This window comes from Pyrus communis, chromosome 13 (genome assembly GCF_041283825.1).
Source record: "Pyrus communis isolate YQ-2024b chromosome 13, ASM4128382v1, whole genome shotgun sequence".
NCBI classification, from domain to species: Eukaryota; Viridiplantae; Streptophyta; class Magnoliopsida; order Rosales; family Rosaceae; genus Pyrus; species Pyrus communis.
The window spans coordinates 21,736,515-21,754,091 of NC_142577.1; the positions used below are offsets into that span (position 1 = coordinate 21,736,515).

At 38.1% G+C, this 17,577-nt stretch overlaps 3 protein-coding genes across 5 annotated transcripts; all 3 read right to left on the minus strand.

The window, feature by feature from the left end:
- Positions 1–3,310: 3,310 nt before the first annotated feature.
- Positions 3,311–7,519, minus strand: LOC137737219 (importin subunit alpha-2). Its single transcript, XM_068476642.2, has 11 exons — positions 7,110–7,519; positions 6,854–6,950; positions 6,645–6,736; positions 6,426–6,557; positions 6,128–6,313; positions 5,873–6,036; positions 5,712–5,790; positions 5,071–5,199; positions 4,460–4,587; positions 3,997–4,368; positions 3,311–3,892 (listed from the first exon to the last, which is right to left on the minus strand). The coding sequence occupies exons 1-10, from the start codon at positions 7,317–7,319 to the stop codon at positions 3,999–4,001; spliced, it is 1,587 nt and encodes a 528-aa protein (XP_068332743.2). The 5' UTR covers positions 7,320–7,519; the 3' UTR covers positions 3,311–3,892; positions 3,997–3,998.
- Positions 7,520–8,442: 923 nt separating this feature from the next.
- LOC148691944 (uncharacterized) lies at positions 8,443–10,296 on the minus strand. Its single transcript, XM_088683181.1, has 3 exons — positions 9,936–10,296; positions 9,586–9,842; positions 8,443–8,939 (listed from the first exon to the last, which is right to left on the minus strand). The coding sequence occupies exons 1-3, from the start codon at positions 10,092–10,094 to the stop codon at positions 8,558–8,560; spliced, it is 798 nt and encodes a 265-aa protein (XP_088539307.1). The 5' UTR covers positions 10,095–10,296; the 3' UTR covers positions 8,443–8,557.
- A 2,150-nt stretch (positions 10,297–12,446) lies between these two features.
- LOC137737694 (protein FAR1-RELATED SEQUENCE 11) lies at positions 12,447–16,608 on the minus strand. Of its 3 annotated transcripts, XM_088683350.1 has the most exons (6): positions 16,239–16,573; positions 15,923–16,062; positions 14,188–15,177; positions 13,557–14,000; positions 13,158–13,466; positions 12,894–13,035 (listed from the first exon to the last, which is right to left on the minus strand). In XM_088683350.1, exons 3-6 carry the CDS (start codon positions 15,112–15,114, stop codon positions 13,018–13,020), a joined length of 1,698 nt encoding a protein of 565 aa, XP_088539476.1. In that variant the 5' UTR covers positions 15,115–15,177; positions 15,923–16,062; positions 16,239–16,573; the 3' UTR covers positions 12,894–13,017. The 3 variants fall into 3 exon arrangements, with proteins under 3 accessions (XP_068333340.2, XP_088539475.1, XP_088539476.1); XM_068477239.2 differs by having other exon boundaries at positions 12,447–13,466; positions 16,239–16,608; XM_088683349.1 differs by lacking the exons at positions 15,923–16,062; positions 16,239–16,573 and adding an exon at positions 15,769–15,906 and having other exon boundaries at positions 12,447–13,466.
- Positions 16,609–17,577: the final 969 nt, after the last annotated feature.

A 17,577-nucleotide genomic window follows, 5' to 3' on the forward strand; every position in this document is an offset into this window, starting at 1 on the left:
GTATGTGCGTTAAATAACGTCAATTTGGTTACTTTTTGTATAGGTGAAAATTGTACAGAGGAAGAATGTAACCAAGCTAGGGGAGGTTCAGGGACCTATGAGACGTCGATGTGATCAGTGAGTGGGCAGTTATTTTTCAGTATATATATATATACGTATGCTTGACGTATTTCCCAGAAAACGTATTTTAAAAGAAATACGAATTAAATATCTTGTCATATATGCATCATATTTTAATATGTGCATTACCATAATTATGCATACTGTTGCATGGTGCTGAGGAGGCCCAGGTAAGCTACGATTGAAATACTATCATCACATGCATTAGTAGTGGCATACATTTATATATGTGTATTTGGTGTTGTGGACGCACAGGTAAGTGCCAGGTAAGTGGTATTCATGTTGTTATGCAGTAGTAGTTTGAGATGTTTAGAGAGCTCATAATCTGCACCCCCGGTGTTAGTGCTCCCGCCCAGGGCCAGGGCACAGTCCTTCACGTGATGTTCACCAGCACCACACGCTCGCCTTGGATCCAAGTAGGTGCAAGCCTTGTCGTACAGACCACATTAGGTGGTTCCGACTCGTAGGTGACCCGCGATTATTCGCACAGTCTTCACGTGATCGTAGCACTAGAGCGTATATATTACACCCAGTCCTGTCGTACAGACCACATTAGGTGGTTCCGACTCGTGTGCAGATTCAGATATTGAGTTGAGATTGGAGCTCTAGATGCAGCCGTACAGGTCACGTTAGGTGACTCCCGGCTACTAGATTATATGTTATTGATGTGAATTACGCTTGAGCATTTATATTTGATTATGAGATTCTGTTGTGGCATATTCTCAAGCATGAATGGCATATTGTGAGCATGAATGGCATATCGTGAGCATGAATGGCATATCATGGAGCATGATTGACATATCTATACATACGTATATATGTTTATTTTCTGGGAAACTATATTTGTTTTACGGCGAGGGGTTAGTATATTCAAAGAGAAAAGAAGGTTTTGAATACGTACGTTTTGCTGACCCACTCAACTTTGTTTTGCGCCCCTCCAGGTTCAAGAATTGCAAATGTGTGGTGACTACGAGGAAGTTCAACGGTGTTCTGACAGAATGGACCAAATGAGGACTCACCTTCGGGTGTTTCATCTTAGAAGTTGTATATTTTAAAGCTTCCGAACTGTGCAAATGGTTACGTCACTCTCACGTGACGGCCAGCATGCCCTCCTTCGGGACGGGGTGTGTCAATATGTGCATGTCGATTAATTTTCTAAAATATTATATATAAATTATATGCATTAGATATCGCGTACTATTACATATAAATGCGATCTAAAAACATGATATCCGTAATAGTACTATCAAACCTAATACATTTTTTTTTTTCCTTTTTGGAAAAGGGTTGAGGAGTTTGAAGAGCCATAGGAGTTAGGGGTGGGCATAAAAACCGCAAAACCGCATCGAATCGTAAGAAAAAAAACCGAAAAAAACCGTGTTGACCGGAAAAGTCAACTTTGAGTGAAAAACCGAACCGAACCGTTCAAACCGGTTCCTGTTCCGGTTTCGAATGACCAAGAACCGGCCGAACTGAACCGAACCGTTTTATTAATAATAAATAAATAAATTATATATACACACACATGTCATGGTATAATAGGTTGAAAAATTGTGTACAAGAGCTGCTGCTTCTTGCTTGCTCTCTGAAGTCTGAAAACTTGCAATTTGTTTCATCATTTTTTTGTTTGTTGACTGATTGACCAGTGCATATGTATTTTAGTTGTCTCTTTTTGTTGACTTGGTGCCACTACCAAAGACATTTGCATTAAAAAAGATGTGTTGTATGCAACTTTATGTAATCAGTTTTAGAAGATGTATTTGAATGCATAATGATTTGGTGTTCAAATAATTTATTATTAGGAACCGTAAACCGGCAAGAACCGAATCGGAACCGGTGTAGACCGAACCGTAATGTTCTAGTCATAAATTTAAGTGGAACCGCACCGAATCGAACCGTTAATATATTTCGGTTCCGGTTCCAATTTAGGGGTGGAACCGCACCGAACCGCACCGTGCCCACCCCTAATAGGAGTACATGTAGAAGTAGCTCCCTCAAAGTGAAAGCCACACATGAAAGATGAGCTTTATTATCCTCTAAATCTCATCCCATTACCACCCTAATCACAAACCAAAACTCACCCTAACACACAAGCCAATATAAAAGGATTGGACTGAAAAGACCAAAGAGGGCCTCTCAAACTCTTTGCCTCTTGATCCGTAGCCGCTATTCGTGAGGTTTGCATTTGTAAAATTTTAATTGTATAGATAGATAGGAAGGAAACAAGAGACAAAAATTTGCCAGAGAGACAGTGATATGATATTGCAAAGGAAAATGAGAGCTCATGGTGATGGCCCACCTTTTGCTTCTGTCCCCACCACAATCCCAATAATAACCCTGGACCACATTGTGATATTACAAAGTGTCATCTCCCACAAGACATGGCCCAAATTTGTCACATATCCCAAAATACAAAGGTTAAAATGTAATTTTCCCAATTAATATATCACAGAATTAACACGCCTGCTGCGCCGCGCTGCGCTGCGCTGCTATATGTTAAATCCTCAAATTTCAATGATGTTCATATCATACAAAATTTATTTATTTTACCAGTCTGAGAAAATCAGAGGTTTTTATTACTGATCTTCTTTCCCGCAAATTGCAAAAATAAAAATAAAAACCGGAAAAGTTGGGCTTCTAAAAGAGGAAGGGAAAGAACATGAAAACAATTCACATGCGCGCAAAAAGATAAAAAGCGAAAAAGCATGAAAATTGCGGCAATATATCGATTTGCTGGTCAAAAAATGTGAAACATCGTTTTCCCAAGTGTGGATTTGTTCCGTTACTCCCAAAACCCTAAAAATCCTTTTGGTTGGTTTTTGTGTAAATCGATGCCCTTCCTTCAGTTTTATCTTGATATCTACAGTGTAACCACTTGTGTATTATAAAACATACACATGGTATTGTTTCATGTTTTACTTTTACCTCATCATCTAATTACCTCCTCTTTTTACTGTCTTCGTATGTCGAATCACTTACAAGGCCCAGTCCATTGACTAAATGCCCCAGTAGATTTATGGAACAAATAGGGTGGGTAGGCCCAACCTAAACAAAAATAGCCCAGCCCCGACGGGCCGTACAAATGGCTTTCTTCCTAAAAAAACAGTTGGTGATTGAATAAATCAGACGAGATCAACAGACACGGTTAAACAAACCCAAGTGAGACAAATACGGAGTAAAAAACCAGAGGTGAAACTTTAAACTACACTCCAGGTGTAAAAATTGGAAATATGGGGAAAAATAGAATACAACAATCACAAGGTCATATTACTAAAACACCACTAATCATTTTCCTTGCAATACACCAGAAAATGACTTCACCTCTATATTCACTTGACAAGGCAAAACAAATCCCCGACTCTTCAGAAAAATTAAATTACTCGTACAAACCATTGACTCCAAATTATAAAACTCGATGCTGCATTCGAGCAAACCCTCACCAGCACATTCGTTCAAGGGCCCTGTTCATGCAGCAACGAGCCTCTACGACACTTCCATAGTATTTCACCACTCCCATAGTATTTCACGGTAAGAGGCAGTGATGATGACCCCTGCCGACCAAACTTCATGTGCCACAACTGAACCCACCCATGTCTTCTTATTCGGTCATAGTAGAATAAACTGACCCACCTTGTCATCTCTGACGACAATGGACACCGGACCAGACTGAAACCAGACACACGAGATGCCCCCGACCCACTCCAACTTGACCTCAACTTGACCCCAAACTTGACCCTCATCAGAAACTTCTGCTCCATTCAATCAAAAGCTCCTGCAATTTTTGGAAACCAAAACGGTAAATAACAGGGACACAATTACGTCTGAACCTGTCGCGGTATTTAGGATAACCATCTATCTCAGACTGGTTTTGCATACCTTCAGCTAAAGTTGAATCCACCAGATGGAACCTGAACCTCACTCCCTCCAAAGCGGAAGCCTGGCTGGGTTCCGTCTCCTGCTGGTAATGTCTCTTCGTCTTCCTCCAACCAATATGTCTCCAGAATTTTTACAGACTTCTCATAGATCTCAGTGTTGTCGTGACTCTGTAGATTTTCAATCTTTTCTAGACCCTCAGCATCATCAACCAGCTGGGCATACAAATTAACTTCACTGTTACCCACAGCTTTTTCAGCTTCCCCAACCTTCAGAATGTTCTCCAACCCCTCTAAACAAACAGTGACGATCCTTGGATCAGGGCATACAAGAAGATCACACAATGGTTTTATACAGCCTTCGCCAACCAGGTACCTGAGACCCATTAAGAAAAATCAAACATAATAAGAACCCATACAGCTAGGGAACCAGAGGACCAAAAGAAGGCAATTACGAGATCACTCACTTGATTTGATCAGGAGTGCCACCAGACGTAGCATTTGAGATTGCCCATGCAGCTTCTTTCTTTATGTCAAACTCCGCATGTTGGAGTAAGTTGACCAGAGGACCAATCAAACCAGCTTCAATTACAGACTGCGTCATTTTAAAATGTATTAGTAAACATGGGTAACTAATTTTCATGAACACAAATTTAAATGATAGCTTTTCAAAGGATTCACTTCTATAAGAGATGACCTTTGCATATTTGCAGCAAGTTATATAATTAAAGTTCCCACATAAACTGAGAATCTCATATTTAGTTAAATAATAGTATGATGAACTTTTCCTCCAAACTTGAACGGAAAAGTTGATACTAGTAAAACAAAACCATCAGTTTCAATGTTAGAGGGACATGTCATGTTCAGCACTCAGGACAGCAGATACTGACAAAATGCTAGAATGTCCACACAGAAAACCCCAATATTTTAACAAGAGATCTATTGTAACAACTAACATGCATAAAGCAATAATACACAAGAATATTCTCAAAACATACAATAATAGAGTGTAAAGACATCAGTAGCCAATATTAGCAATGAGGATAATCAATACAATAACTTATTTTACAATGATTACCTGTATTTGATCCCTGTTTCCAGCTGTAATGTTTGAGATTGTCCAGCAAGCTTCTTTCTTGATGCTCTTTTTATGATTATGAGTCAGCAGGCTCAGAAGGCATGGGAGCGAACCATTGTTGATGATACACTGAAGAAAAGAGTTACTTGTCATGGTCATAAAAAATAAAAATAAAAATGGGTCACATAATGAGAACAAGATGACATTACATAATGGTAAAATCAGATTTAGTAATTAGTACAAAATTAATAACCTTACAATCACCATGATTCAACCACAAAGGGATTTCTTTTTCATTATAAAGGTTTAAACTTAAAACGAAAAATCCTTCAGATTCACATGTTGAACACACATAAGATGTAAATAAGTTATTCAGAATTTCAGATTCTAGACATGATCAACTAGCACCCAATTTTGTATGACATGACCAACAGAGTTTTCCAATTAGGTTCTCTCTTTACCATAATTTCGAATTACCGAAAAATGCTTAACATTTTCCTGACATAAAAGAAAAATTCATAGTTTAACGCTGTCAGGTAATAGCCTTGACCAAACAATCATTGCTGTATGATTCTAAAACAAAGTTTAAATAACACAAGTAATGAAAATGTAAGTGAAAAAGAAATTCAAGGTCCGGATACCTGAGTCTGAAGATCATCTCCAGTCACAATATTACCAACAGTGCGAAGTGCAGGAATGAGAACAGAAGGAGATGGGTGTCTGGAACAACAGAACAAACCATCAGTATCATGGGCGAATAAAAGATAAGTAAAAGCACAAAGATGAAGAGTGTAACACTCACAAGAGGAGCTGCACAAGTCGGACACAGACACCTGCCTCAATCACAGCTTGGATTTTGTCATTCGTGCCATCCGAGAGATACGAGAGTGCCCAGCAGGCATCTGTCAAGACTTCTTCATCATTGGAATGAACTAAACGTTCAAGGGCTGGAAGTGCTGGCTTCACCTGATAACGAGACCCTAAAGTTTATAAAACGCCAGAAAGATAAAACAAAGAATTGTTGAATTCCAAACAGTGGGCAGTACAAGGCACAAACCTGGTCAAATGGAGGCTGTGGCTTGCCCCTGCAAAAGTTAGACAGTGTCCATGTTGCATTTCTCAGCATTGAAAGCTTTGCATGCTCATTCAACTGAGCTAGCAACGGCATCAAGGCTCCACTGCTGAGGACAAGATCACGACATCTAGGGGAATCACCAGCAACATTTCCCAATGCCCACACAGCCTACAATTTCGGAACAGAATTTCAAAAACAGTTTAGTATAACTATAATCTATGTGGTAAAATACAATCTATACATTGACCAACAGACAGCGCCAATAAGTATTAACATATACCTGCTCCCTAACATCATCACTCGGAGAAGCAAGAAGCTTTACAAAGATTGGGACTGCCCCCTGCTCAATCACCACCTTGGTGTTCTCTGAGGTTCCTGACGCTATGTTGGTAAGAGCCCAAGCAGCCTCGAACTAGACAAAATCAAATACATCAGCAACACAACTAAACAAAACACAGACAATCATAAATAACAATGCAACAGAGAAAAGAATTCGGACCTGAAGTTGCGGAAAATCCTCCCTCATGAGGAATGCCACAAAGCGGGGAACAACTCCTGATTGGATAACTTCCTCAATCGGAGGGCTTCGTTCTACAAGTTAAAAATTTAGATTATATCAGTACTACAAATTTTTCATGTAAACTAAAAACATTAAACACAAACACAAAGGGAAAAAAAACTCAAAAAAATCTTAATCACGTATATTACCAATCGAAAGCAGTTTTCGGAACTGCGTAGTGGACTCCAGCTGCAAACTGTTGTCGTCAGACCAAACCCCAGCAACCATGGCAGGTAGACTCTCTAACTGCAATCATATACAAACCCACATAAGTACCGATAAGTTGAATTTTACCCTAACCTATTGCTCAAAACATCAAATCAAACCCTAAATGTCCAATATCGGATCCATTCAAAGCCACAATTGAAGAGATCGGCGACAAAAAACCCCTAGCAAAATTGTTACCTTCTTCTCGAGATTTGATGGCTGGAGAGATGGCGCGAATTGTTGGGCTTGGAGGCCTTCGCGACGCTTCTTCAGCAAGCTCTCTTCGCGCTTGCTCTTCCGGATCTCCACCATGTTGTCCTCTCTCCTGCGACGACCCTCATCGGCGTCCACCGCCACCTTGTAGCGGTTCCGGCGGACCTCGGTCCTCGCGCTCGGCCTCAGCGACATGTCGTATGATTTGATTACGTCTAAGGGAGATTGATCGTGATCCCCAATGGGTCGGAGACGGAGAAGGAGAGCAACAGAAAACCCTAGAAATTGGACTTCTCTGAGTATTCGAAAGAGAGAGAGGGACTGAGGAAAAGAGAAGGGTTTCTATAGGCCCCCCCAATCGGGTGTTTGAAATTATATTATTTTTTTCTTTTCGGGATTTTATAACCGCCGGTTACTTAACTAATTATGGTTTTTCATAATTGTAAAATAATTTTTTATTACTCCAAAATAGTTAAATTTATGCTAGTAAACAATTTCACATTTCATTCTTCTATTTTCTGACGAATAAATTTTTTCACCAACTAAGAAATCGTTGGAAGTGTTTTTAAAATGATAAAAAAACGCCTTTAAAAATTTATATTTTTGAGGTCCAGAAGCATTAAGTATTTTAAGTGTTTGTTAATAATTTACTTTCATTTTTACTAAACATTAGTTTTAAAATCATTTCATCAAAAACACTTCAATCATTTTAAAAACATTCTCAAATGAGCTAAAAAGTCAATGTCACTTGTTAATATTTTTTTGTTACTAAAATGCACAAAATATTAATTGACTTGATTTTATTTTAGTGTTTAAAATATTTTGTATTTTCAAACAATTTATCCCCCGTTACAAATAAGAGAGAAATTTATGACACTCTTCACTTCTTTAATTATAAATACGTGTATTCTAAACAAAATTATAAATACGTGTATAGCTGAAGCTCTTATAATTAACTCTCGGGGTGAGAAATGATAAGGTATTAAATAAGTCAATAATTAGATTGTAATTTCATAAAATTTAACAAAAGAAAATTACCTTTTTATAAAAGAACAAAATATAATTGAAAGTGTGGGCTGCCAGCTATAAAATAATTCATACTTTGATATTATACATGCATATTTTATTCACTAGATTTGAGAGACATTTGTACATCGAACGGCAATTGGCAGAGCCGCAGAGTCATCAAATTTATGCAAATACCAGATTTTGATCTGATCAAAATCAAACTGCATCCGATAGTAATGTACCCGAGTTTGAATTTCACTCTTTGTAAATTAAAGAAGCATTTTTTTTAATGCAAAACTATATTGCGACATTTTCTTTTGTCAACAACTGTCGTTCACGAAATTTTTACTCACGATACCGGAAACGAAGTGCTGTGGGCCGATTGGTCATATACATTGGTTTTCACCAACATCAAATTATCTAGATTAAAAATTTAACTGTTTGCTAAGAGCCGTCGGATTCACAATCAAGGGCGGCTGATCAATGTGACTTTCTCTAAACAAGGAGTTCTCCCTAGGAATGGTTGTGAGAGGAGGTGACGTTGGCGGAGATGCATAAAGTACGGAGGCCTCGATCGCCCCTCTCCCCACAGTTTCTTGGTGTTGGGAGATTCTTTGTGCTCTCAATGCAGTCAAGTATAACCCAGCAGCAAGGAAAACTGTTGTCAAAGCAAACACCCCGGCAGCAGATAACACGCCGTCTCTGAGGACAAGGCAACTGGGTCTTGGTGTGGACCAATTTCTCAAGTGCCCTGACTCCACACTCACCCCGATCAATAGCAAGATCTCTCCAGTAGCAAAACAAACCCTAATTAACACAACCACCCACATATGCAGTTATAAGCTATAACTAGTGAATTTGAGACGGTGTTTAAAATATCAGTATCGGTGGAAATATCTATATGCAAATTTGTTGAAATATCGTTGGATGTATCGATATCGGGTGTTTATAATGGAAATTATAAAGATTTAAAATGAAACTTTAAGGAATGTCAAACACTATTAGACAATATATAATAGTTTCTCTGATATTTAACTGCTGGAAATATTGACGAATCTGTCTATTTTAGCCGAAATTTAAGAGTTTATTTGATAGGTAGTGACTTTTAGACTTCACCCCTCCTTTTCATATCTTTTTCTGATTTTTCAGATATTTCCACAGAAATATCTACAGCATCGAAGAAATTTCAAACATGGATTTGAGAGAAGTAAATAAAGAAAAATGAATTTGTTTGACATGTCCAACTTTGTTTTGGACCTTATGGTTATGTTGATGACGGTTTTAACTAATGGATGTATGGGAGAAGTTATTAAATTGGCCTGATAGGCCTCATATTGTATTGGATCTAGTGTTTATGTTGACGACAATATTGGAGCAATTCCTACAATTAGAGAAGAGCCAAGTGGAAGTGAGGCAAAATTGAAATATGAAGGACTAAGAATCAGAGGCATACCAAGTTGCAACAAAGAAAAAGGCAGCTTGCCATTTCAAGCTCTTTGCAGGACCAGAATAATTAGGCTCCCAAAAAACCAAGGCTGATGGAGGTGAGTTACTAATTACAAACAACATGTATCCATGTTCCACCGCCATGATAACCGAAAGTCCCAGAAATGCAATGATCGCACATAGCAGCGGCGTTTTCCCGCTGCCGCTGTATACACATTCATTTACGCCGCCCCCCTCCCCTTCATCACTGCTCAACCATGTTACCTACAAAATCATCATCAACCAGCAAAATTTGCTTAGTTTTTTTCATAGTTGGTAATGATATTGTTATGTCTGAACGCATTTTTTTCGGCGTACCTTGGAACGGGTAGCTTCAGCAATTAGAGATAGGATGAAGCAGAAGAGGCCGCAGAGAATGGTTAAGACCATGATGAAAGCGCCGGTTTTGCTACCTAAACCGGTGGTTGGACGACTTGGTGAGAGGTCTGCATGTGTGACTGCCATTCTCTTCGGCATTTTGGAGTCTACAATTATTCATGCAGGCTCAGGAAGTGGAAGAGAAATAAGAAGTTTAAGTTTTGGAATGTATGAGAGAGGGATGGATGGAATTGTTTGGAGCAAAGGTTGCTTTAAGAGCTCAAGATTCTTGGGTTCTTGAAAGACCTCATGGGAAAGGTATCCTGCTCGTTTGTTCATATTTGAACTGATGTGGAATTGCATTTTGAGTTGTTCATTAAATGGATTAGAAAGCCAAAAGCGCGTTTGCATGAGCATTATATAGTGCTTTTAGAAGAAATACCACAACTAATTTTATGATTGTATTTGATTGAAAAAATTAAAATGCTTCTAAGTCATAGAAGCGTTAAAAAAATCAACATTTTTCTACACACTTCTAGTAAAAATGCCTATAAGCAGAAGTGCTTTTGCATAAGTGCTTCTTACAGAAGCATTCCCAAATGGACCAAATATACTAGGTGCTTCGCTAGAATGTACTTTAAAGTGATTTTCTAAATCGAAAAAGCACTTGAATTTTTAATTATTGCATTATAACACTTGTTTTAGCTAAACTCGTACATTACTGATGTGGAACAAACTCTTCACACACCATTAACTCTCAACAATAGATCCTCCACTAAATCCATGAAAAGTTATTTATTTCTCAAATGTGAAATTAATACTCTCAACAGTATAAGTGTTTTTTACATAATCATTTTCAAATAACCTAATTTTATTATAACAACTAATCTGTCATCAACCACACACTATTTATAGTACTTTTAGCATCTACAAAATTAATTCTAACCATATATATGTGAGAGAGACATGTTCAATAACTTTAATTTATTATAGGGTAAAAACGAAAACGATTTGGTTCTTTTTCTTTTTCTTTTTCTTTTTTCCCGAAAGATGTTTGTATATATTTTTGGCTAATCATTTAATATTGTTTCATTTCTTTAGACCCAAAAAAGCCTTTACGTTAATTAAATTAATTGATGCCAATGCCAATATGTCATGTCGGTCGATTAAGTATATATTCTTCCACACATTGTTTCTGCATGGCAATGGAAATGGAACACCGACTAGCTTCATCCTATTATTATATTTGTCATAAGCTTTGAAATTCTTTTATTTTTCAAATAATATTCCTTAAAAAAAAAATATATTCCTCATTAGCATTGAAATTCTTTGATTTTTCAGCCATCAAATATTGACAAAGAAGAAGGGCATCAAAACTCCAAAGTTGGAAAAGCCAAAATCCAAAAGTACTTGCTAGTAAAGAAAAGGAAGAATATTTGGATGTTGGTTGGCAATCGCATTATGCGATGTGTTTTATTTAAAGATAATGTTAGAGAGATTAAAATTTTAAACTAAATAATGTGTCATCAATAATAAACAAGCATTGTTAATTGACACTTAATTAATAATCCAATTATGTATAACCACATTATTTGGTTTTTAAATTTGATTTAAAATTTTTAGCATTCCCTTTATTTATTTATTTTATCTAATGTTAGGGAGACTAAATTTATAAATTAAATTTGCAAACTAAATGATGTGTCACTAATAAGAAATGAACACGTTTACCAATATTTAAGTAATAATCCAATCATCGACTTCCATATCATTTAATGTACAAAATTTAGTCTCTCTAGCATTAATGTGATTCAAATTCGCCTTTAGCGGGAATTGAACATAATACCTCTCACTTACAAGTGAAATGAATACTACTAAACCGTAGTACTAAATGACATCATTCCCTTTTTTTTAAATCAAAGAAAGTAACTATTCCTTTTAAACTTTTAGGTGTGAATGGTAAGACCTGTTGTTTTGATTTTAACTTAACACTTTTTTTGTTCTTTTCTTTTTATCGGCCACGCTGGCCTTTGTAAAAAGCATAGCCTTTTCTTCTGGCGATGCAAGATAAAATACAAAGCTTTTGCTTGAACAAAGTTTTTGTTTTGTTTTCTTTATTTAATTAGTCTCTTGGACACGCGTGCAAATAGATTTTTTCTTACCGCATAAAATACGATTCGATGAATGTTTTTATTTTGTCCAAAATATTAATTTCAGTTAGCGTTAGTCAAATGAATTTAATCGAAGTGCAGATAACCTATAGTCCATGAATGTTACTCATGTGTGTATGGTAAGAGTACCTGATTACAAACTTCCATTTTGTTTCTTTAGGCATAAGGTGTCCCCCTTATTAGGGAACATTACGGTAACTTTATCACACAAGATGAGACCAACGTGGCACCTCATAAAATTAAAATTTAGAATCTCCCATTTTTGCATAAGGCGACCTCAGACAATGTGATTAGGCCATCTATCCAAGTTTTCTCGGCTCTTAGCTTAGTTCCGCAATCCACATTGATGGCTAACAGATTCTTGTCATCGTCGTTTGTCTTCGACTGACATTTGGTTCACCAAAACAAAAATACAAAGTTGCTCCACAAGAATGGACACAAGTAAAGAAGGTTGGGAAAAGTATAATGATATTCCTTTGTTACACGTTTCCTAGTATTTCCGATCTTTTACTCTACAAGTACCCTACCATTGTAACTCCATTCAACATATTAAGCAAACCTCTCACTGCTGGACGATCAGACAGCAAGGCCCTGAGCAATGCCGTCGCTTTTTACTAATTTCAACCATATCTCTTGGCCTTCTTTCCTTGAGCTTCCCTAGAGTAACGGATTCATGAGAATTACCAATCGTGAAACGAACGATTCCATCACCGTGATCTTCCACATCCGGCAGAATCAATGAATCGGATGGACAATTATATGCAATGTCGATTGCATTATGTGTTGTCCTGGGCAGGTCTTTAATGCGCGATAATACCATTGCAATTTGCTCGCAGGCAGCATTGAGGCGTTCCTCCGTTTCAACTGACTCCGTAATAAGTGTTGAAGCCATGGACTCCAATAACTGAATCTTCTCAGAATTGTCTGTAATGGTAGCAGTCTCAAAGGTGTTGGTGGAAGATGAACTGACAGAACACCAACGGGTGGGTAGATATTGGTTCGGAATATGAAAACAATTATTAGTTGACAAGACACGAAGAACATGCCTGCAAAGGATGCCTGAGAACTCGAACTGATAGCAGGTACAGCTAATGTGCTCTTGACAAGGAATCCAAACCACTTTGCAGCCTCCATCTGCCTCAGTATGGTGTCTGACCTGGAAACAACCTTCATCTACCGCAAGAGATGCATATTGTGGAGCCGATACAAGTTCCTCTTGAAGTTTTCCAAATGCATAAGGAGTAAGAACAGAGGCAGCGTGTGATTCAATTGGTGAACCTGTCTTAAGGCAAACTCTCTGCAGTTTCCTTTCGATCTTTTGCTTTGCCCCAACCCGATCATTATAATCAACGACATCAGCTGCCTGTAAAAGTGTTTAGCATGGTAAGAATTTCTACTGAATGTATGAACCAAAAGGCCAGAAAAATAAAACATATAAGAAAAGTTTACAGACTTGCTCTACAAAACGGTCTAGTTGAGACTGTGCACTCAAAAAGCGTTGGATAAAAGCATTAATCGACTCTGACTGACTTGTACTCATGATTCCTGCAAAAAAGTAATTCCTCAAATATGCTAGAGCCCAAAAATTCCGCAGTGCGTATAAGCTGATTACATGCTTATTTGCCTGCAGTCCATATTCATTAACCATTTCCCTCCATCTATCTTCAAAATCTTCCGCCAAGTCCAGATTAAACAGCTGGTGAAACTCCGCTTTCCAATCATCATAACGAGGACCAAGAAGTACAGAAAACCAATCTGAGAACTTTGCGACGATGTGCCATATGCAAAAGGCGTGCTTCGACCGAGGCATTTCAATAGCAACAGCCTCTTTCAGCCACATGTTATGGTCAGTTAACATTGTCTGTGGAGCCTTTCCTTTCATGAAGCCCAAAAATGTCTGTTTAAATGCAACAGGTATTAGGAACAAATAGAAACCATAAACAAGACAAAGTCAGTAAGAAAAGGGTACAAACTCGGTTACAAATTAGTTTGTGAGCCAAAGACTGTCGATGTTCATATGTGCTGGAGAGAATAAAAAGATTATGAAGATCATTCCATAATGAATATGCCAATAAGATTCTTACCTTCAATGCCCAGGAAAAGGACTGCATATTTTCATCCCGCAGAAGCGCACACCCAAAGAAACAAGTCATTCCATGATTATCCACTCCAAGCCAAATGCCTAATAGCATATCATAGGCGTCCAACCGATGAGTTGTGTCAAAAACCACTGAGTCTCCAAATTCCTCGTACAATTGAACTGATGAAGAATAAGACCATGCAATATGTTCCAGTCTGTTGTGACCATCTATTTTAAATTCATACTTGAAATTAGGGCTTTCATCTTTCATCTTTTTGCACATTGCTATAAGATCAATTGCATCATTATCTCTATTAACATTTCTAAAAGACTGTAGTAGGTTTCTCACGTCTATCTCAGTAAATGGCAAGCAACCTAGTTTAACACCTTTCTCCATCTCCATCAATCTTAACATTTGCCGCACTGACATCCCAGCTTTTGCAAACATGCAAATCCGACTCTTGTCATCAGTAGACATGGAACAGTAGGCGGGAAGGAGACGCACTTCATTGGATTTCAATAATTCGTGGTTATGGATGTTGCTAAAGCCTGTAACACGCCATTCAGGGACATCAAAGTCTGCCCGCTTAACAATCCGCATGTATGCTTGACAACCACATCGTGATGATTTACGATTTCTTTGCATCTTTCCATCTTCGGATGGCTTCATCTGTGGATATCCACCACGATGACAAGTAAAATCCCTCCTTGTCACTCCCCGACCAACACCATCCTTGCCTCGTGTACGATGGCGCCTAATTGAAAAGCCACACTGTTTTGCAAAACTGCAATAAAATTCATAAGCAGCTTCTTGGGAAACAAATCTTTGTCCGACAAAGGGAACAAGATTCACCGAAGTCTGTCGTGACAAAATCGTGTCTTCAGCAGTTTCCTCTATTGTGCCAATGTCATCCTGGGATAAATCTTCCATCCCTAGACTTGTACCTTCTGACGTTTCTTTACCCAATCCACGAATTAAACTTCAGTTATAAACCTGCAAGAAAAACTTCAATTGCTTAACAGAATGAATAGATGTAATCCAAAAATAGCGCGGTCACAAAACCTAAGTCATGCTACCCTAAACCCTTCTACTCCTAAGGATGTAGGTGATATCATAGCAAAATGATAAAGTTCTGGTAGAGACGAACATATAAAAAGCATTTTCAAAAGAGGATGATACTTCAATGGCTTCCATAAACCAACTTAAAGACATACAAACCCATACACAAACACATAAAGGTCTGCTATTACTCGATCAACTTTTCTTTCTTCGTATCTGATATTTTCGCCTAATTATTCATCTTTACCAATGTTATGACTAGGCAGGCAAGAAACTCAAGCTCAACAAAGTACTCAATTTCTGCTTTTTCTATCGGTTAAACGGCTGTAATCTGCATGAGTTCAATCTGCAAGATGTATACACCATGGCAAATGCAGCAGCGGAGAGTTCAAATGAAACTCCATAAGAAAAAGCAATAACACTTGCAACAAATAATTATGCTCAACAAAATCAAATTAAGAACCCAAAGCCAAAGTAGCATGATCTTGATTCAGTACATCAATTTGAATCAAATTTGATGATTACCAAACTCAGACACGGGCTTAGCCAAGTTGGCTAGCGCAGTGTGCTCCTCTCTCTAAACACAAGTTCGAATTCTCATCCCCCTAGTTTAGATGAATTTAGTGCAGATTATCGCTTGTATCAAAAAACAAAATTGTTGATTACCAAATAAACTTACCTGGAGCTATGATCTCCTACTCAATTAAATTTCTCCAAACTCCCAAGAATCTCAAACGGGTCTCTTCAAAAAATTTCATCCCACACATACAAGCTGCTCATCTTCCACCTCACCAACACCCAATCATATCTCCAATGCACCTGAATCCAACAGAAAATTTTAATCACGTTTTACCCATGAAAAGTAAAGCCACCAAATTACAAAAAATTCAATCAAATTTATGACCTCGAGATGCATTCGTATACGAAATAGCTTTACTTCATCAATCGAATATAATTTAATTTAATAAAATTGGGGAAAATATATAAGTAAATACCTGAAATATGAATGTAACGGTCAATAACTAACTGAAAATTAAAAGAGCGATAGTGAAAAGAAGAAAGTGGCGGGGAGGCAAGGCAGGGGAGAATAGAGCGCATCCAAGGGAGAACGATAACCATTTAGGCGGAGACAAGCTATCGTGCGCTGTGTGGATGCACGAGGTTATCGAGCGCATACGGCGGTTCTCAAGCCGTTAGATTGGCGAGCGATTGAATGGGCTTGTCGTAGGTCCATGATTTGCGCGGGTTTTGTGTGCTTTCGTGCGCACCGTGGTGGGGGGGAACGGAACCAACGGCTGGTACGACGAGCCTACGAGATGTGCGTGTTTTAGTGTGCGCTTTATTGTATTCGGCGTATGTTAGAATAAACCCTAGATGTTTGGTAATCTCTTATGGGCCTCATTGAAGGCCTGGCCTTGCATGTTTTTATTTTAGTTTATTTGTACCATGAAAAGCGATTAAGGCCCGGTTTAGTATTATTTTATTTTTTTTAACAAAAAACTACTCCACTTTAAGGCTAAGTAATAAAAAGTGTTTGGTAAAACTAAAATGTCTTACTTATTTTAAAAGCAATAGTATCTAGACATCAGCTTTTGAAAGCACTCTGTAAATTGCTTTTAAAAATTTCTTTTATTAAAAAAAAGGAATTGAGCCTTTAATAAATATATTCAATTCATGTAATACCCTCACTAGTTTCGAAAAATAACATTATTTATCCTTCTGCACACATTTTATTCAATTTCATAGCAAAGTGACTGCCCTACATACCACTATAACCATTACCTTACACCACCATCATTGGCACCATCACCGCCACCACAATCGTACCATCGCCACTACCAGGGCGGATCCACCTTGGGGTAAGGTGGGTCAGCCGACCCTCTTAAGCTTTAAAGTCTTTCGTGGAAAAGTTGGGTGCTAGACTTTGAAAATCTAAGATGTCCTTGAAAGATGTCTAACTACTCGACAAATTGCCTCTATGGACAGTTAGGTAGCTGCTAGCCTCATGCCTTTGTATGCACTGATATGGCCATCTGTCGATAGGCTCATTCGGCCTACGTTAGCATTTGTTGGCATGCTCACTCGAAAGTTATTGGCATTTATCAACAGGCCTTCCAAGGCTCAACAAAATGCCAATTTGCATGCTATTTTGTTCAAAAAATTTTGCACACTAACGTTGACACACCCCGATCTGGAATGTCCACCTGGACTCCAAATCGACCTATGTTGGCCGACACCAGGAGGGTGACGAAGCCATAAAGTGCAGTGAAGTGGAAAATGTGAATGAATTTAAACCTAAAAGTGCCTAAATATAACAGTGCGCTTGTAAGCCGG